Below are 22,318 nucleotides of genomic sequence, written 5' to 3' on the forward strand. Positions count from 1 at the left end.
CCATAAAAAATATGTTCTAACATAAAAAATATGTTGGTATCCAAACAAATAAAATTGAGATATGTTACAAAATGTTGCAAACATATATTTGTTTGGACACAAACAAATTATGTTTGGATCCAAACATATATTTGTTTGCAATCAGTTCCAAACAAATATTTGTTTGGATCCAAACGTATTTCTAACATATATTTTTCTGCGTGTATAAGTGCAACGCAAACCTGTTAGAATGCCGCCTTGGGAAATGCAACTGGGTGACAAGGAGACAAAGATTTTTCTACACGCAAAAAAAAAATCGGCCTCTCTAACATATGTCCCAAACATATTTTGCAGCAAACATATATATGTTTGCAACAGTCCCAAACATAATATATGTTTGGGTGCAAACATATATATGTTTGGGTGCAAAGATATTTATGTTTGGGTGCAAAGATATATATGTTTGGGTGCAAACAATTTTATGTTTGGGTGCAAACATTTTATATGTTTGGGTGCAAACATTTTATATGTTTGGGTGCAAAAAAATACAAACCCAAAAGGCACAAAAAAAAACAAACACATGCACGAGTGGGCGCTTACTGAGAGCAAGGGAGCGTAAAATTCAATGTAAAACACTTTAAAATGTGTGCTCACTTGCTCTCAGTAAGAGCTCACTGGCTATCTCTATAGTATACACACAAATGTTGTAGTTTTTTATTAAAAGGCAAAAGAACAACAAACACATAGGTACATACAAAATTCCAAAGAAATACATAACACACTTTAATAAAAGAAAAACTGATTGAAATAATTTGTAAATAGTCACACGCTTCTCCTTAGTTGTGAAATAAAACAAATTGTCCTCTTAGTTGAAATCATCAGCGGGGAATCGGCATCTAAAATCAAATGATTATGTAATGTAATAAATAAATATGGATATGCCATATTTCAAATATACATAAGTATGTATGTAATTACCAATATTAAATGCGATTTCTTCCTTGTCCAATAAAATAATTCCATTCAACTTTCCGATTCAATTATAAAATGTATTGGGCATTAAATTTACTAAAAACACAATTTCTTTAAGAAAACACAAAACACTGATTTATTCACTCACTTTACCGTCTTGACTCTACAAAGGCAACTAAAACACTGAAACACTTCTAAAACACTTCTTTTCTTCTTCGTTGGTTAACAACAACAAAACAAGAAACACACGAGTTTGACGCATACATGCCACCAAAGCCCCCTTCTTCGCTTCTACGTCTTCTATTATACAATACACACAACTCTTTATTATAAAGCAGCATTCCACAGCCGCGAGAGCACTGTTATTACTCTCGTTGACAAACATCCTCTCTCCACCCATGAAAAAAATGTTCTAACATAAAAAGTATGTTTTACCCAAACATATCAAATTGAAATATGTTACAAAATGTTGCAAACATATATTTGTTTGGACCCAAACATATTATGTTTGGATCCAAACATATATTTGTTTGCAAACGGTCCCAAACATATATTTGTTTGGATCCAAACATATTTCTAACATAAATTTTTCTGCGTGTAGTACAGCACCATAATGGCATGCTTCCGTTGCAGTACTTGCTCGGGTGTTGTCGCCTTTCAAGCTGATTTGAACAGCATTGGCACAGATGCAGTTGCAGATGCCGTAAACAACTATCGTGTGAATGCGGTCTTCGGAACATATCCCATCTGTGGCAGGTGAGGAGTATCAGCTGCCAAGACAATATTTAAGATGGAGCTTCATCATTTTTCTACAGAAGTTTCTTTTACTCCTAGGATGCTTGGTATTTAAAATGGACTATATGGGTCCGCGTTTTGATATAGCCCCCTTATAACGGTATTTTGAAGGTTTTAGCCTCATTATCACACCAAAATGGCTGTTATTTGGTATTTAATCTTCCTTGGGGCCGCCAAATTTCCCCCAGAAATTTTTGAGTACAGATCCGGGTTTTGATGTAGCTACCCTAGAACGGGAACGCCTCATTTTCGATAGTTTGGCGGTTTTAGTCACATTAGCATCATATAAAAGGTACCGCTGATTTTCCGCATTTTTTGAGGATTTAAGCTTATTTTTCATACAAAAAATAGCATTAATTCATCAAAAAAATTCCAATGGATCAGGAAATTTATCCACGAGAAATTGGCGCCATATGTCCACATTTTGGCACCTCACGATTTTAGCTACTTTGATGACATTTTCCGACTTAAATAGCTCTAATTTGCATTTTAAGGTTCTACTGGTTAAAAGACTTATCTACAGCGGATTCTCAGATTGTAATGTAAACCATACCGCCCGATGTGAAGACTTTTCAAAGATTTTTCTATTGAAGTGCTGTTATTAGGTATTTCGGTTTCTAAATAGCTAGAAAACCTCCACGTCTCAATATAGGTTCATATTTTGGTATATACCCCATATGAGGGTACCTCCCGCTCAAAAAAAATTATTTTGTTAACCCGTGCCATCCATTTCGATAGTTTGGCGGTTTTAGTCACATTAGCATTATATAAAAGGTACCGCTGATTTTCCGCATTTTTGAGGATTTAAGCTTATTTTTCATACAAAAAAATAGCAGTAATTCATCATAAAAATTCCAATGGATCGGAAAATTTATCCACGAGAAATTGGCGCCATATGTCCACATTTTGGTACCTCACGATTTTAGCTACTTTGATGACATTTTCCGACTTAAATAGCTCTAATTTGCATTTTAAGGTTCTACTGGTTAAAAGACTTATCTACAGCGGATTCTCAGATTGTAATGTAAACCATACCGCCCGATGTGAAGACTTTTCAAAGATTTTTCTATTGAAGTGCTTTTATTAGGTATTTCGGTTTCTAAATAGCTAGAAAACGTCCACGTCTCAATATAGGTTCATATTTTGGTATATACCCCATATGAGGGTACCTCCCGCTCAAAAAAAAAATTTATTTTGTTAACCCGTGCCATCCGAGCGATATTTGTTTCCACAGTACTAAATTTCGGTGATATTCCAATTTTAGTTGACTAAAACTTTTAAGGAACAGCATGGAACAACGTTTTATTTTTGCCGAATGATGACTGAAAGTGCCCTCTTTCAGTCCGTATATACTTTTTTACTCATTCCGTCCGCTTAACACTTTTTTTAAATTTGTTGAAATTACATGGGTAAAAATGTGTGAGTTTTTTATACGCTTTCCATATATAGGTTTTTTACACTCATGCTGATGCAAAATATAAAAAAACTCAAATTTTTATCTTAGATCCTGAATTTCTCTACAACTACTAGACCGAATTTGATCATTTTTGATCGTTTTATCCGTTCAAAAGTTACAGAGTTTTGACCAGGAAAAACGATTTCGAACCACTATGCACCGCTCATCCCATTGGGTTGCCGCAACCACTTTTGTAATTAACTAAGGTTATTTTCTACGATTAGCCGTGGCGGTATTGTCCAGTAATTTCCTTGAATGACATTGCCACGCTGATTTCAAAAGATATATGTAAATAACCATGGAGCAATATAAGCCTCATTTTCGCATCGATATAACTCTCATTTGTTACTTTTTAGTTTTCAGTGGATAGGACTTTTCGACGCATTGATTTGATACCGAACCGCTCGATTTTATATATTTTTAATGTTTTATTGTTTAAGTTTTCAAGCTACCTACTTGTTGTTTTTTATGGAATTCTCATGTCCATGTCACGATTTGAGTTGAAGATTCGATTTATGGCAATTTGCTTCATGACGTTGTTTATGAAAACAAAATCCACATGGATCAACAAGTCAAAAGATACATTGTACATAAACATTAAACGGATAAAGGCCAATTTCACCTTAATATAGAGGGAGGCGAATTAAAAGAATGTGTGTGTGTGCGTATGCTTTCCTGCTGATGAAAACCCATTAAACATGATATAGTTTTCTAAATAACAATTTCAATTTCCTAATTCTCAATTTCTTTTTTAATTTTATTTAGAATAAACAATAACACAACATCCGGGGGCTATCTACCATACGCCTCAATACAGTTTATACAATTTTTGTTTTTGCTTATCCCCCGAAACAGATGCCAAATACACAAAAAGTCATAGTCGCCACAAAAATTCCCACTCGCCTAATGCTTTTTGATCGAAATAGAAATTTCTTCAATGGACTTTACAGACTGGGCAATGTGTTCCATATTTTCTTTATCCCGTTACGAACAAGAAGTCATGCAGCGGGGTGGGGTTTTTGTTTTGGCATTCCCTACTTTTGCCTAAAGAGTGTGTGAAAAAATGTTGAAAGTAATGGCAAGCTGGAGGAGGGTGGCTTTCATTACTCCACACAGACACAGGAAATTAAATGCAAAACAGCAAATATCGATCAATTGTCGATATTTTCTCTCTTGTTAGCTTTATACACTCCCTTTCTCTCTGTCTGTCAATGGTCAACAGATTTTCCTTTTTTACTCTCAAAAAATACACTTGACTTTTACTTCGGAAATACAAACAACAGCAACAAATACCAATCGGTAGGTCGTTCATATTGGGTGGAGAGACATACCATTAGAAAATGTTGGGTGTATTTTCCCTCGAAATGGGGAGAATACAAAATGGAAATGATCTCAATTATTCTCAGCAATACACTCATGGCCCAACATTGAGACGAAACTTGATGTTTTCATTCTTTAGTTTGTTCTGAAAACAGCCAATATTGTGGTGCGTTTGCTTATGTCCGTCCGACCGTCTGTCTTATTGTCTGCGAGTTTTCATCTCGTAAGCCATTCGAAATTGAAATTAACATACGGTCGGTCGGTTGTTCGTGTCGTTGTTTTTTCCTTAATTTTTCTTACTTGAGAAAGTGAAAAACGCCGCATTTCAATAACGAGAAAAATCAAAATTTACCAACAAAAGAGCACGTTGACGGTGACAGCAGCCACAGCTACAGCCACACTGAGGTTAACAACGTTGGCCAAAATAGAAAATTCCAAGTGGAAAAAAGTTCAGTCGGTCAAACGCGGGCGGTACACGTACGTTAAACGGACATCAGGCAAACTTAAAGGTTCCGAAAACTCAGCCAACTTGAAATTCGGTTAATTTAAATTTCGATCGTATTGAACAACAGCAACAACAGCACAATGGCGGATGTTGAAATTATGCAAAGCGTTTCGGAAATTAAGAAAACAAAGAAAGTCAAGAAAACCTCGAAACGTCGCGAATCTGAAGTTCAAATAACCGAAGTTGAACAAACCGCCGATGAAAAGGGGTACGTGTCGTTTAAAAAAAAGAGAGAAAATTCATTTTGATATCCTTGGACAAAATAAAAAAGCACGGAATGTCGAAATGTGTTTTAAAAAGAAAACGAATCATGAGTTTTTGTGTTGGAGACTTTATTGGATTCGTGGAATTCAAATTATTTCTAAATTGGAATTTATTCCGTGAAAAAAATTAAATTTAGATGAAGTTTCCAAGTATTTTTAAGTTAAATAAAAAAATAAACTATTATATTACTATTATATTATTGTTTTTCTTAAAAGAACAAATCTTTTTTACGCCCGAATTTTTGAAACAAATTTTTGTAGATTCAAATAAAAATTTCAAAGCGTCGATAAATTTTATTTATACATACATATATATTTTTTAAATACGATTTCAATATTTCAGCTGTAATTCATTTTTTTATAAATAAATGGAAGTGAATTCTCCAATGAGTTACTCCCTAAAAAAAATTAAAAAGTTTTGAAGTGGTTTTAAACACAAACTTAAAAAATGTGAAAATTTAATTTTATATTTCGAAAGAAATAATAAGATTAATGGCCGGTTTCTGTAAGACGATTCGAATTCAAATTCGTTCAAATTACAGTGTATAGAATTTGTCGGGGATATACCATAACGACGACCGGTCATTTGTCCCAAAAAAATCATAAAATATCTTCTATAAAACTAGAGGTCCTTTAAAGATCTCATTAGAGGCACTTCACTGAATAGGAGACCTGATTGGAGACCATTGGGTGTTGTGACCGTTAAGAAGACTAGAACGATTAGCCGAATTTCAGCCAGTTTTAAATAATGCGCGAGTGTCGGTTAGCAATCGAACATTTACTTCCAGTAGTAAAAAATGTGGCATTGTTTGGTTTGCACTTTAAGTCCATTTTTAGAGTGGTAATGACGTCGCAGAGAGGTAATAATAGATCGAAGATTTTCTTCTACAATAAGACCCTTACAAATTAGGTAGTCAAAACATAAGCCTTTGGATTATAGTCGAAAAAGAGGCTAGACTAGTAAACTCTCTGGGTATTCCGCATTCCATAGCTAATACAAAAGGATATTGAGGCGTTCGCATAGCCGCGCCCAGTAGTATCGGGCGAACTGTAAGAGTTTAAAACCAGAAATTTGAAAATGATTTCATATACCTCGCTGTTCCCATAAATACAACAACACCAATTTGGAACTAATGGAACAGGGTCTAAGTGGGCAGATTAAAAACTGAACTTTGTGTGTTTCAAAAAAAAAAAATCAAAAGTCTATGAACAGATCCGAACTTCCGATGGATATCGGTGTTATAGACCTGCCCGGCCATGAAAATTGACCTCTCTAGGCACGTTATATCAGATCCATTCATAGAAAACCCGTCCATCAGATCTTTTTTATATATAGACATTCAGTAGGTCTTCTAGAAGATTCCTTTAGGAGATCTTCCATCTACAGAAGGCCACTTAAAGAGGTATCTATCTAATCTACACAAGGCCCCTTAAGAAGGTCTTCTATCTACGGAAAGCCGCTTAAAGAGGAATCTATATAAGACCCCTTCAGGAGGTTATCATTCTATGGAAGTCATCTTCAGGAGGTATTTTACATATAGAAAACCCCCTTAAGACAACTTATATCTACAGAAGACTGATTAGGGATGCCTTTTATCTGTAGAATAATGTTATCAATCTATAGATGGCTTCTGTAGGAGGTATTCTAGGTATAGAAGATATTTTTGCGAGGATTTATATCTCTAGAATATCCTTTTAATAAGTCTTTTATCTATAGAAGAACTTTGTAGATGGCCTTAAGAGGTCTTATATCTAGAGAAAATCGCTTAAGGAGGTACTTTTTCCATGGAAGGCTCCGTTAGGAGTTTATCATTCTATAGAAGACTTCCTTTGGAAATGTTCTGTCTAAGGAGGACCACTTTGTCCTCTTAATGAGATAATTTATCTATAGGCGATCTCTTTAGAAGTTTGTGATTCGACTTCTTTAGGAGGTTTTCTATCTACAGAAGACCGCTTGAGGAGGCTTTATATCAATAAAAGACCTCTTTAAGAGATACTATATGTGTAGAAGACCTTACGGTGGTCTTCTATATTTTAGACCGATTTAGGAGGTCATCATCTATAGAAGACTCCTTTAGAAGTTTACCATTCTATAGAAGACTGCTTTAGGAGTTTTCCATTCTATAGAGGACTTCTTTAGGCGTTTTTTATTGATAAAACTCATTTTGTTTAGTTTGTCATTCTATAGAAGACTTTCCTCGAAGTTCTTCTACCTATAAAAGACCCCGCAAAGAGTTTATCATACCATAGAAGTCTTCTTTAGGTGGTATTCTCTTTAGGAGGTCTTCTGTCTTTAGAAAAACCCTTTAAAAGGTATTCTATCTATTGAAGATTCCCTTCAGGTAGTCTTTAATCTATATAAGGAAGTCTTCCATCTTTAGTAGACCCTTTAAAGAGTTATTCTATCTATTGGAGATCCTTTTAGATGGTCTTCTGTCTTTGAAAGACCCTTTTCAGAGGCCTTATTTCTTTAGAAGACCACTTTAAGAGCTCTTCTATCTATTGAAGACCTCTTTTGGATGTCTTCTATCTATAGAAGTCCCCTTAAGGATGCTTTTTATCCATAGACGACCCCATATCACCACCGAGGTGCAAAGGTTAGCATGCCGGTGTTTTTAATCGCAGGCTAGACAATATTGAACATTTTTAACGACAGCAAAAATACTCCTCAGCCTAAGCCAGCATTACCACTTATATTTCCTGAGTATTTTTTGGGTCATTTATAATTTCTCTACAAGTGGTGTTGTTAGGCACACCGTTCGGACTCTGCGATTTATAGAAGGCTCCACATAATTGAGTTAAATAAATATTAGGGCAGTACTCATTAATATAAAACATCATCTTGTCCCTTTGTTTGGCCAATAAATCCAAGCAGCATCTTAAATACAAGAATAATGGGCATGCATTGATATTTGCAGCCAAAATTCATGGAGCCGACAATGTGTTTAGCATCGAACATAGAATTCAAATCTCATTAAGCTAAAATACATTGAAGCTGTGCTCCTTGTTTTGGCAGAACTCACTCCTTGTCTCATTTGAGATATTTATGGGAAAAAGTTTGTTAGAAACTCACGAAATCATTTGATTTTCGAGGATCTTTAAACTAAAAATTATATTTGGCTTAAACGATTTTCATCAAAAGCACACACAACTACATACATTTTATACATTGATTCCTTTTCTGCTACTATAATAGAGTAGTCGTGGTAGAAATTGTTATATTCAGACTATCGATTAGCAATATTAAAAATTCTTTTTTTGTGTAAAAATATATTAAAATTATTTGAAAATTAAAAAACTTATAAATGGGATTTAACTCCTATAAAACATTTGTCACATTTTGACAATAAACATATTTTGAAACATTTCCAATTAAACACTTCCGTAAAAAAAACTCCAACACCAAAACCCAAATACTCCAAACAAAACAGAGAAATATCAAACCAAATATCAAAATGGATTTTACAAACGACACGTTACTCCTTTGACTAAATTAAAGGTACAACAAATTGAAAAAATATCTAAGTGTTGAAAATTGTCCACTACTAATAATAAAACAAAACACAAACCCAAATACACACAAAAAACAAGAGAATTTATTAAAAAAAATGCATATACTCGTATTCAACAAATTTATATACAGTGAAACCTTTACACAAATACAAATTATAAAAGTTTTTACTCAAACACAACAGAATTCCAAACATATTTAACAACAAAAGTTACACGTGATAAGTTTTAAACACGCCTACACAATACAACTACAAATTAATAACACAAAAAAATATGCATAATTGTGATCAAATCTACCAATTAAACACAACCAATACCTCGACCAACATTTTAGCCCTATAAAATCTGTGTACCTTAACAAACACCTAAACACACACAACACCTACAATATTTTTATTCCTACCAACCACCCTGGCCTTTCCCTTAGTGTCGTTGTCATTCCCCTCATACCAATTGCGGATATTATTCGAATGTTCGACACAACTTTCGAAAACGATATCACATTCGAAGAATTGGCAATTGTTTTTCGGGTGTACACAAGCACGTTGTTCTTTTGTTCGTCAAAAGTTTAAAAACGATATCGTTTTCGAACATTTGGCGAATGTTTTTTCTTCACAAGAAAAATTGTTTCGAGAAACATTTTTTACTTTGAAAATTTTTTTGTTTCAAAAAAAAAATTTACGTTGTTTGTAAAAAATTCCCATTTGCTTTTTTCAAATAATTTCGATATAAATGCTACGTATAATATAGACAATAAGTGTTGATAAAGACAACATATGGGTAGGTTGCCAAACACAAGACAACAATGTTTATCAAAAGTTAAATATCGCGTCGCAAACATAAAGAAATAAAAACGGAAAAGGTACATAACAGAAACATCAAGAAACTCCACAAAAAATGTTTTTCGCCACTATCGTAAAACTATCGTCAATCATTCGCTAATAATATTATTAACGATATTCGAAATCGAAGGATTTCCTGCCACAAACTGAGCGACGAGTGAATCGTTTTTAATTCATTCTCGTGTGTCGTTCTCGAACAAAATATCCGCAAAACTCTCGAGAAACATTCGAAAACGATGTCGTTTTCGATAGCAATGGTATGGGGGGTTATATTGTTATTATTCCATGTTTTCATGTTGTAATTCTGTCAATCCTGCCTACTATTATGTATTATATTTGTCTTAAATGTCAATGTGAATGTGAAACGAAAAAAAACAACAACAAAATGTCATTTGAAAATTTAAAAAATCGCTTTATTTTTACAGTTAATTTTCAGTGGCGAATACACAAAGGCCATGGATAAGGACTGGCATTCCGGTCATTTCTGCTGCTGGCAGTGCGATGAAAGCCTAACTGGTCAACGTTATGTCATTCGTGACGATCATCCCTATTGCATTAAATGCTACGAGAATGTCTTCGCCAATACTTGCGAAGAATGTAACAAGATTATTGGCATCGATTCCAAGGTAAGTCCAAAGTTTTTGAATGATTATTTTTTTAATTCAAATAAAGTTAAAATAGGATATATGTGCTAGGTTTGAGATTCAAATGGATTCACACATTTGTTGTCCAGAAATTTATACCTCTAATCTACTTAGACGACCAAAATAATCGTTCTAAATGATTTCCTGTTATCAGCCTATGAATACGAGGGCTGCACGATAACTATCTGGCCTAACAATGAATACGCAAATATTTACAATCAAAAATAGTTTTAGTGTTTTCGTAAGTAGTCTCCAGCATGATTTGTACACTTTATCATGAGCTCAAAACAATTGTTGAATCATTTTTCCACTCCGATTGAGACATCTCCAATACATGGTTTTTGAACGCTTTTACAGCATCTTCTGGTGACAAAAATCGTTGACCACGCCTTTTTTCTTGATGTGCTGGAATCAAATTATGTCATTGAATCCCCAGTCAGGGCTATACGGCGGATGACCCATCAATTCCACATTTTGTCCGGTCAAACAGGCTCTAGTTTGAATCGATGTGTGAGAACTCGTATTGTCATGGTGCACAATAGCTGTTTCTTTTTCCAGAAATTTGCAAAAATTACGTACATATATTCTAAAATTGGAAAACATTTTTCGTCTTTGGGAGCACGCCACGCTCACACCTTCCAATATTTTAATCTAATTTTTTGCTTTCCTTAGTTTTAATATGTTTACTATCGAATAACATATTGAAATAAAAAATCGGTGATAACAAAAAATTGGGTTTTGGCCAGGAAAATCGATTTCTGAACCACTGTGCGGGCTAAATTTTTCAAGTCGTATAGTCGCCACATGGTCAGTTTTGCTGAAGAAACAGGCGACCATTTGTTTCGAAGTGCTTCCTCCATGAACAACGTTCATTGGATTTGACTCTCTTTCGAAGACCCATAAATAAGGTTGATTCCTGTTTTGTTTCGGGCTCCTAAGCATAGATCCAAGATTCATCGACTGTAACGATCTTATAAACGTGGTTTAAAGTACCGCGATCGTTTTTATTCACAATTTTTTTGCATCAACAAAAAAATTCATTTTTGCGGCCAGGTGTTCATGCAACATCAAATGTTAGTTGGTGGAAGAAATGCACACGGATGCCTCTATATCACGGTATGCAACATGGCAATCTTGCATTATCCGTTCACGCACGGTTTTATTTTTTCTGGCACAACGTCCGATTTTGGACGACCCTCACGATCTTCGTTTTTTGACGAGTGTTGGCCACTATTGAATTCATTAAACCAGTTTTTCATAGTGCTATGGCATGGCCCTTTATTGCCATACAAATATTCAATTTGATCGATGCACTCTTTCCGTGATTATCCACGTCGAAAGCTATAAAAAATGGTCGGACGAAAATGTTCAAGAGTTTTCGTGCAGCCCTCGTATGGATTGTTTACAAATCTCGAAAAGATATAATTTTTATTATGTTGTTTCAAAACGCCAATTTTCCTACTGTTATGAATCGTTGATATTTGTTTTGTTTATTAGAACTAAATACTATTTAGTGCCAGAATTTCTCAAACCAACAACAATTTTGTCTTGGCAGGGTAAAAGAGTACAAAATTCTTCTTCCAAAATATCGTATGTTATTTACTTTTCTCGTTGCACTGTGTTAAAGCTGAGAAATTTTTTGGGTGGTTGTGAACCGTGATAACGTAGTTTTTAATACATAACTGTGCCATTTTTTGCATTGATATAGCAAATAGAGATAATTCTCAATATTTTAGGAAAAAAATGTTCTAACAAACGTATTGTGGAAATATGCCTAAAAATACTCCAGCTTAAGCAATCATACCTAAAAATCTTCAAAATATGTCCAAATTTTTTATAATTTTTATTAGAGTATAGAAAAAAAGAGTGTCGAGAAGGTCGTGAGATTTTTTTTTATTTTTCTCTTGACTGTTTTCTTTGATTTTCCGCTAAATTCACATGTCGTTATTTGCGCATTTTGAGCTATGTCAAAAATGGTGAAAATAGTCATTAGGGTTATGACTTTTTGACATTTTTTCTCAAAAATGTTTCTCAAAAAATTATTTCCTGTCCTATTAATGACCTTTTGCCTATTAATGACTAAAATAACTTTTATTTCACATAAATATTGAAAAAGGTCACGCACAAACCATTTTTAATTTTTATGATATATGAAATAATAATAATAATAATGACGATAAAACAGTGAGAAACCAACGGTTATATCATTTCGGTTATGTCGTGTGCCCCTATACCTCGTTTTCGGTTAAATATCTGCTTATAGTGACTTCAAAAAAAAAATTAAAAGCTTTTTGTGCGGAAGCTTTTCTTATTGAATTATTTTATAATTAAGATGTTATGTAATCTTATGTAGAAACTCATCACGCTGATACAGGGATACATATGTCGTTGTAAAAAGCTTCACTTAAGGTTTTTTTACCAGGTGATATCGTAATCCCAGCTAATGTCTTCTTTTGCTGTGAGAGTATACAAACTTTTGCTATAACAAAATTTTAAAAAAATATTTTAATCCTTCCAAATTTAAGTTAGGTAGTTAATTTGAATTTTGTCAACAATATTTTATTGTTCTACTCTTGTTGATGCCGATTATTGATCAACCAAAATAAGTTTCGGTCATTTAAATTAAATCAACACAGCCAGAAAAGTTTTTTAAATCCCAAAATATCATATTACTAAAATTTAATTAGAGCTGAAACAAAAAATGCACGCAATATTAATTGTTGTGTCTTTCGGATAGGGATCTGAAGGAAATGATTGAGATATGAGCAGAACAGAAACTTAATACGCGTTTTTTTCAAAATGGCATTTAGGAAATCGGTGACCACTCTAGCTCGAAAACTAATGAACCAATCTTCTTATATTTTTGTGGGCTTATTTGGGCATCGCAACCTAGTCCTTTACCGACCGATTTATTTAAAAATATTTAAAGTGGTAGTTTTAAGGTAAAAATTGATATTTTGATTTGTAAAAATTTAGACATAATCCATAAACAGCACTTAAGCGTAAATTTTGAATAAACATATATAGATATACATATAGACCACCTTCGAACTTAATCTTAGTTTAGAAGATATATGCGATGAAATAAAGTGTGAACCAAATTGACAAACGGAAGCACGGACATAGCTAGATGGACTCTGTACATCATCCATTGTAGTACCCTCCTTTTCGACCTTTTCGAATAACTTGCGCACATCTGTGAATTAGTTGGCGCAGCATAGCGAGGGGTGACAGAGGTTCTATCTTCATTCTTGTCAGGGTTCGACACTATCAATCTGGTCAGTCAGCACTATACCTATCTGTAATCCGATTTTCTATAATTCATTTTTTGAGTTACCGACAAAAGTCGGTAAAATAAATATGCTTATACTTTCGATAACACTGCTCAACAAAATTGAAAAAGTTGAATGTTTCAGACGAAGTTGCAGTTGTTTCTAGATGAAATCGGCGAGTTATTTTCAAATCCGGTCCCGGTTTTTCTCCATCAGCTCTTGTTTTTGAGATATAGCTCCAAATCAGATTTTACGAGTTTAACCCAGTCTTTCGTTATTTTCGGATACAAACAAATATTTTTTTGTGGGGTTTTCGACATTAATATATTAAGGAGATGTTGTACGCTCGATACAAATCGTTTTTGAAATAGTTATGGTGAGTATATATCAAAAAGATATAGAAAATATACGACGGGCCTTGTAAAAATTGCTTATTTTGAGTACTTTAAGCGGTAATTACGTCATCGGGGGAAGTCATAGGATCTTCATATGGCAATGCGGATATGTCTAGGGTGTCTACTATATAGTCCAGTAGTCAAATATATAATATAAAGTTCATAGCGCCCATGATTCGGCCATAACCTAAAAATCATCATCATCATTTTACTTTTCCTCCGGTACTAAATTTTATGAAATTCCAAATTTAGTGGACTAGAACAACATGGAACAAAGTTGTACCCGTCCCGTTCCGTCCGCTTAAAACTTTTTTCAATTTATTGAAATTACATGGGGAAAATTGTGTGTTTTTCTATACTTTTTCCATATGAATTACAGCTTTTTGATACAAATTAAAAATTTTTTGAGTATATAAGTTTTTATACGAGTTATATAAGTTTTATAAAACCCCAAGGAGTATTTTTTTAATTTTTGAAAAAATTTAAATTTTTTTTTACAAATTTTTGAAAAAAAAAATTTTTTCGATTTTTTTTTTTTTTTTTGTTGATTTTTTTAGTTTTTTGGTAATTTTATTCTTCTTTTGTTGGTGTTTGACCATCATTAATGCAAAGGAAGATATAGAAACCACAAAAACACTCATATTTTGATGAAAAATAGTTAAAAAACTCAAAAGTTTAACTTTGACTTTGAATTTCTCTGCAACTACCAAACCGAATTTGACCGCCTGTAATTCGTCTAAAATTGATTATGAAAATATCTCTGTCCGTTCAAAAGTTACAGAATTTTGACCAGGAAAAAACCATTCTGAACCACTGTGCGCCGTAGGTTTGCTCGTTATTCTCTTTAATTTCATTACGATACTGCCGATAGTCTATTATTTGTTTATGAACTTTGGTACGATGTTTCTCCCCAGGTGGATTGGTTAGCACAGCTTTCATCTTGGTGTACTCGTACATGTCCACAGTGGGACATGGTCTCAGCTGATAAATAGATAGCAAAATATTGTATTAATTCGCATTCAGAAAATTGAAAGAGAAGATAGCATAGAATATGCTGTCAAATTTTCAAGTCGATCGGAATAAAATTGACTGAGATATGAGCGTTGGAAGGGACTTGTATGTAGCATAGAAACTTATAACGTGTTTTTTTATTTTCGTTCCACCATATCCGTAAAATCTAATATTTTTTAAAAATCAATCGATGAAGGAATAGATCTTTATGTTTTAAACAAATGCACAAAAGTATATGACGATCGAGCTGGTACCACAAAACGCTTTAATAAAAACAGGGTATGGTAGACGGTCAATTGTCACAAAACTAAGTAATATTTTTAACAAGAAAAAATCAGTAAATGTATTAAGATGTGCTCTTCCAGATGAAAAAACATATACTAAAAAAGTTTCATAGTTTTCTTGAAAAACATTCATAAAAATGGCTTTAATTGAGCTTTACGGAAAGAGAGACATTCTCTGAAAGCGCGTGGGTGCCCTTTTATAGATGCCTATACCTTCCTAGACTTATGATTATGTTTTTTGATTGAGAAAACACTCTTACTACATTCCTAACAAATCCCTGAAGTTATATGAATGAAACATCTTTATTAAATTTTTATGGCATATTTAAATTTTCATCAAAAGTCGAAACTTACAAAAAAGTCGATTTTTTGAATTGCTTGCGTTTTAGGCCAAATGCGTGGAAATACGTAGGATAAATGAAACTTTATAGGAGTTAAATGACAGATAACATGCAATACTATAACAAAATGCAAAAAAAAACACAAAAGTATGCGAAATTACCCGAGTTTTACGTCAACTTTTGCAACCATTTTTGGTGGCGTTTAACCCATATCGTACCGAGACTAATTTTTTATTTATTTTTTAAAAACAAATCACTTTTTTAGGGTAATTAGGACCCACTGATATCAAAAATCAACTCAAAAAAATTTTCCGATTTTTCGTTTTCCCGGAAAGTGGTGTTCGAAATTTCGAACACTGGCGCTTAAGCTACCGTTCTATTGATATATCCAATGAACAATCTTTAATCTCCAAACCTATTATCAAAGAAAAGTACTTTATTGGCGAAGCGTAACGTTATTATAGGGACCGTGAAAATAACCTTCTGCAACCAATTCAAAGAGATCCGCGACGACTCATTTTTTTCCAAATGTTGTGTGGAGGTACCCAAAGGACTAGACCAATATAGTCCATATTCGAACCCGATCTATATATGGAAGGAATAATATGATGTACAAAGTTTGAACCAAAACGATTGCTCCCTTCGAGATTTAGCGTTCACGCCATTTTACAGAAAAAATTGAAGTTTTGGGGGGAGGTAACCGTAGGAATACACCGATAGTGCAAAATTTAATTCGAATCGGTTGAGCAGTTTGAGAGTTATCGTGTGCACCAGCCAGCCAGACAGACCGACGGACAGGGCCAATTTGACTCCAAATTATCTGAAACGTATTTCATTCAAATATATTTGGGGTCTAAAGCCATTATTTCGATGAGGCACATTTTGGTCGTTTCAAAGTGTACATTCCCTCGTTAGCCTAAAAGCTGAGGGTATAAAAATTATGCTGACTGAGAAAAGAGTGTCCCAGGAGCTAAAAATATCAGTTGCTGCAAGGAAATTTCGCGTTGAGAAAAACTGTTCAAGAAACATTTGACCAATATGAAGTGAAAGAAAACTGTCTTATTACAGTAATATTCCTTTTTGAAAAAGTAGTGTTTTCTTAACCCTAGAACCGATCTCCGAAATTTACTTGGCTTTTTCATAGAAAATCTTAATTTGCTTCGCGTCGTTTCACTTTGAGTCTTGTTTTTTTTTTTTTTTTTTTTTTTGAACGTATCAACGACGTATAGCGAGGTCTCGGTGTATTTGCTAATACCTTGTGCCTAAAAGTGTGCATATACTAACTTTCAAAACTTATGAGAGCTTTTCAAAAACTATTGAAATCATCAAATATTTACACATATTGTTTTATAAATCTTAACACTGTGCAATAAAATGCAACAGCTACATTTATATAACAGTAGTTCGGTATATTGGTCATAATTACATCATTTCTAATTTGTTGTTATTTTTATTGCACAACTACAGAATGATTATTTAATTTTATATTTCTTGTTCTCATCTTCATCAACATCTTCATCAACGGATTCTGCTTCGTCTTCTTCTTCGTTTGGATACCCGTTTCAAATTACGCAGTTTGTTGCATTTTATTATTTTTGTTGCATTGAAGCAAAATTTTAATGGCCGGTGTCGGGCAGCGTCTGCTGTTCCGTTTATAGCCGACTGCACTTGCCGTTTACGTTCGAATTGAACTACATTTCCAAAAATAGTCTGGAATATTATTTGCTCGGTGCCTAGTTGATATTTTTACACAGACAGAAACAGTTGGTGCTCGTATACAGAGAATTTGTTTATACGTAATACGAAGAAAATGTTTCAAATACATTTTTGTTTATATTAAAAATACAATATTTCTCACGTCACCACTACGAAAAGAATTTAGATTGCATGGATTACTTTCGGATGTGATGTGATTCAATCAGATGAATGTAATATTTAATTTTTTTTTCTACATATATTACTATTTTAATAGAACTTGGAAAAATGCCCGAACAAGAAGGTATTATATATAATATAATATAATATAATATTAGGTATTCGAAAATTCTATCTAAATTTTCCGAATGACGTTTTTACTAATCAGCATACATAGAGAAAAATAATTGTCTGATGTGACAATATTTTAATATAAAAGTTTGTATTGTAAAGCTATTATCGAAATCGGCATGTAATTGCAAAAATAAATCAAAATTTTAATAAAAAAGATATTGATGTGCGAAAATCCTACAAATGTCAAAATTTCAGTATGTGCCTCTGAATAACGATAAATGAAATTTTAATTCAAAATTTCAAAATCTTACTTGCAGACCAGAATATCTATTAAGTACCATATTGAATACAGATTTATTATAACAAAAATTTTACAGAAAATTCCATTCAACTTGGTTAAAGCCATCCTCAGTTCACTTCAGAAAAAAGAAACTCATCATCTCCCCTAAAATTAACCTCTTCAATATACATACATATGTTTTGATCGACTAATTGTAATCATAAATTTGAGACATAGATGTCGTTAACCGGTATTAAAAGAAGTTGAATCACGAATTAAAGGCCTGCCTCGCCTGCGTGCCTTGCTTGCTTTTGATAAACGAATAAAAAAGAAAAGGGCAACCTAGTTCGAAAATTGGCTCTGTTTTCTTTATTCTTTTATCAGAAACAAACAAGGAAAGCAGGCGAGGAAACACTGTTGCTATCGGTAGAACTTTACGACTCCTTTTTACTGATCACAAAGCTTTAGAAGTAATTCATTTAACTGATGCCTTTGCAAATGTAATGAGTTTTGTTTTTGGTGTATGCTTTATGTGTTTTCTTACAAACGAACGAACTTGTAACAATTCAGAACGATGTTAAACCGAAAAGACAGCTGACCGGTAAAGCTTGTAGAAGAACGATTGAACTACTGAACTAAAGGAACGGCTTAGTTCACTTAAAAGAGCGATCACTAAATGAACTAGAACGTACAAGTCTTATATTGACGCTATCTATATATGAACTGAATCATTTGTTATTTTTGGACTTGTGTGAGACTAATCGATTAACATATGTATTTTTAAGCGGAATATTAAAGTTGATATCATTCTATGGATTTTTACCAGCGATGAGCAAGAGAACTCGTGTTCTTAGTGAACCTTTCTCTCCCCACACACACACACACTATTCAACTACCCAGCAAACCAATCGTACCGATATCGTAACGAAATCGGAACAAAATTCGGACGTTACGTCCGATATCTGATCCGAAATCGTAACGATATCTTAACGAAAGTTGTATGAAGTGAAAGTTGTATAATTTCGGAACGAAATGTCGGAGCGAAATCGGATCGATTTCGGTCAGAATTCGCAACGAAATCGGAAGAAAATCCTTGGGAAATTCGGAATACGAATTTTTTCCTTCGAATTTTCGTACAGATTTCTGAACGATTTCGGAATAATGTCGTATGAAAATCTGGCGTACCTTCCGAACTTTCGTAAAGTTTTCAGAACGATTATGGAATAATTTCGTATGATTATCGAAAGAAAAAATTTTCTGATGCCTCTTTTTTATTGATAAATTTTCTTTGTTGTGTTTTTTATTGGAAGATTATAATTTCAAAGATATCTTATCATTTTGTAGTTATAGTAGAACAATGTAAACTATGTTGAGTCTATCAGCACTAGCTTGAATTATTATATGTTGCATTTATATTTAAAATATTAAAAAAATGTATATGCGAATTTTATAAACAACCATTTTGTTTTTCGACAACAAACTAAAATGTTGCTTGTTAGATATGTACAAAAGGTGGTTGTTGTGCGAAGGGAAATTTGTTTCCGACATATCGATCCGAATTCGTATCGAAATCGGAAGAAAAACATTAGCATAATCGAAGCGAAATTTACTTCCGACATTTTCTCCGAAATCGGAACGAAATCTGAACGAATTCCCTTACGAAAAATCGTATAGAAATCGATACGAAATCTGAACGATTTTGCTTCCGAAATTGTTCCGATATGTCGGACATCCGACATTTGGTTTGCTGGGTCTCTTTGCTAAGTCAGCAGCAGGCTAACAAAAACAACAATGTACATTACCGTGCAAGCAAAAACTATCGCAAGAGTGACTCAAGCGTGCCGCCTAGGCGATGAAAACAGTCGCGGGCGATAGTCGCGGAAGTCACCCTAAAGTGTGAAGAAATGAACTACGCCCGCGTCACTTCTTCGAAGTCTCTTCGGCGACCCTTCTAGAAGATCATTTCCGAGATAGTTCTTATAATTAATAATTTTTTTTTATTTTTCTTCTACTTATCTTTTTTATTCTTTTCTATTTATTTTTTTTTTTTAGAGAATTAGTCCCAATTTACATTAGGCGAGTTTACTTGCGGCAATTTTTCTCGTTCCTTTTTAAACTTGCCTCTTGCGTTTATAAAAGGCAATTCTGTTCCGACAAGTTTGGTTTTCAAAACAATGAAAATAATGTCAAATACGAAAAATATAAAATGAATTGCCTGAGAATTGCCGGTACGAGCAATTTTTTTCCATTTCCATTCCCCTTACGTGTAGTTTCTACAAACTGGGACTTGCCGCAAGTAAACTCGCCTAATGTAAATTGGGACCTAGGAATTTCTGCCTTTATAAATTTTGTCATTTTAAAAATGTGATTTTGTTTCGTTGTCTTGCTTGGGAATCGAACCCGGACCTTGAAAGCGAGCGCGCTTACCACTGCATCACCGAGTCATATAACCATCAGATAGAAAATGCCCCATATTTGTTCAAATGTGTTCAATTCTTAAATAAATTTAATCAATCGTCATTTAAGTGACTCAGGCGTCACTTAGGAGTGTCTGCACACGCGATAAAAGACAATCATAATAATGCTATAGGCATTGTTTGTGTAATTCACCAACGATCGTCTTTTCTCTTCCTTGGCGTGACTCCGGAGTGACGTCTTAGGCGAGGGAGTTTGAAACTCACTTCCAAATGCTGACAGTGTGTTTTTTAATTAGTAAAGTTGTGTGTTGGGTGCCATCGTGGTGCAATGGTATGCACACCCGCCTTGCACACATAAGGTCGTGGGTTCGATTCCACGGCCAAGCAACATCAAAACACTTTTCAACGGTGGCAAAATACCCCTCAGTAATGTTGGCGACATTTCCTGAGTATTTCAGCCTTGAAAAACTTCTCTACAAAAGTGGTGTCTTAGAACGCCGTTCGGACTCGGCGATAAACTGTAGGTCCCATATCAGTGAGCTAATATGAATCGGGGTGCACTCATTGATATGAGAGAAGTCTCCCTTGTCCCTTATGGGATGTTTGTGGAACAATTATATATATATATATATATATATATATATATATATATATAAAGTTGTGTGTGTGTGGAGAGTGTAACGCTCACTGAGAGCAAAACTGAACACATTTCCTGACCCTGCCCTAAAGTATGCAATTAAAAAATATGGTGCCTATCGCTGCTTTATATACACAGTTTTGCAACTTTTTGCAAAATGTGTTCTCGTACTCAAAAAAATTTGCAAGTGTTCCAATACTCTTTAAAAAAGGACACTCTGATTCCTGATACGTTGATTCTGTACTTTCTGAAATTTCCATACCGTACTTTTCAAATACATTTGTGCAAGAAATTTTAAAAAGTTTATACATATTAAGAAAATGCCATGTGAAGCTGTCGAATAAGTTTTGGTTTTAAAATGCATTGGTACAATTCCACATTAGATGTATTTCTTTACGTGTTAGAATCATTAAGTTTAAGTTTACTAGAAAATGCTTTCATACCAATTGAAAGAAGACAACAGCCAATTTTTTCTCTTTAAAAAAAAGTAATAGACCAATTAATAGAAAAAATTATGCACTCTAACAAAGCGCTTTAATCATCCTAGTTCTCTTAAAAATTTGATGCAAAGACAAAGTCATTTTTGGATGAGTCATTTATAAATATTAATTTTCTAAGCAGCAGAATGGGATTTAATAATAGCAAACAAATATATTTTCCTATAGTATTTCACATAAATCATAATTAATATAAAATAATAAATAATAGCCAAATTTTTCGAGACTATGAGGCGTGAACAGAAAAAATATTTCAGGCATCAATTTTTGCAATTCAGTGTCTACGAGCCAAAAAAGAATGTGATTTATGATTATCAAATTGTTGTATACAATTTTTTAAATATATTTTATTTGTTCTATTTTTAGGATTTGTCATACAAAGACAAGCATTGGCATGAAGCCTGTTTCTTGTGCTTCAAGTGCCATCTGTCGTTGGTGGACAAACAATTCGGTGCTAAGGCCGATAAGATCTACTGTGGCAACTGTTATGATGCCCAATTTGCATCACGTTGCGATGGATGCGGTGAAGTGTTCCGTGCTGGTGAGTAATGGTTTTCATATTAATTTTATCATTTTAAAATTCTTTATAATAAATAATTATTATAAATATCTATAATAAGTGTTATAAAATATTCACTTTAAGCATCAATGCCAAACATTTTGGGAAAGTTATGGGAATTCAACATTTAAGTGGTATATTTTTTAATGGCCATATTGATGAGATCCGTTTTTTCTATTAGGACTATTCGGTTATAATGTCGAGGAATTTATATCTTTAAGGAATTACTCTAAGGAACTTGTATGTTAATTTCCGTCTCGCTTTTTCTGACGTTTTGCAGATATCCTACAAAAGCCCTAAAAAATTTCGAATTCAACTCATTTGTCTATGACATGTTCTTCATTAAA

General features: G+C 33.6%; 1 protein-coding gene across 9 annotated transcripts in view; it reads left to right on the forward strand.

Moving 5' to 3' along the window:
• Lmpt (four and a half LIM domains protein limpet) overlaps positions 1–22,318 on the forward strand; it is a 437,156-nt gene that overhangs the window by 365,515 nt on the left and 49,323 nt on the right. For 7 of the 9 annotated variants that reach the window (XM_073986055.1, XM_073986054.1, XM_073986058.1 and 4 more), the window contains 2 exons: positions 10,071–10,271; positions 21,779–21,953. In XM_073986055.1, the coding sequence (XP_073842156.1) occupies positions 10,071–10,271; positions 21,779–21,953 (376 nt within the window). Of the gene's footprint in view, positions 1–4,631; positions 5,236–10,070; positions 10,272–21,778; positions 21,954–22,318 lie in introns of those variants that run through there. The other 2 variants (XM_073986059.1, XM_073986061.1) reach the window with 2 other exon arrangements.

Source organism: Musca autumnalis, unplaced genomic scaffold (assembly GCF_047663935.1).
Source record: "Musca autumnalis isolate F117 unplaced genomic scaffold, ASM4766393v1 scaffold_4, whole genome shotgun sequence".
NCBI lineage: Eukaryota > Metazoa > Arthropoda > Insecta > Diptera > Muscidae > Musca > Musca autumnalis.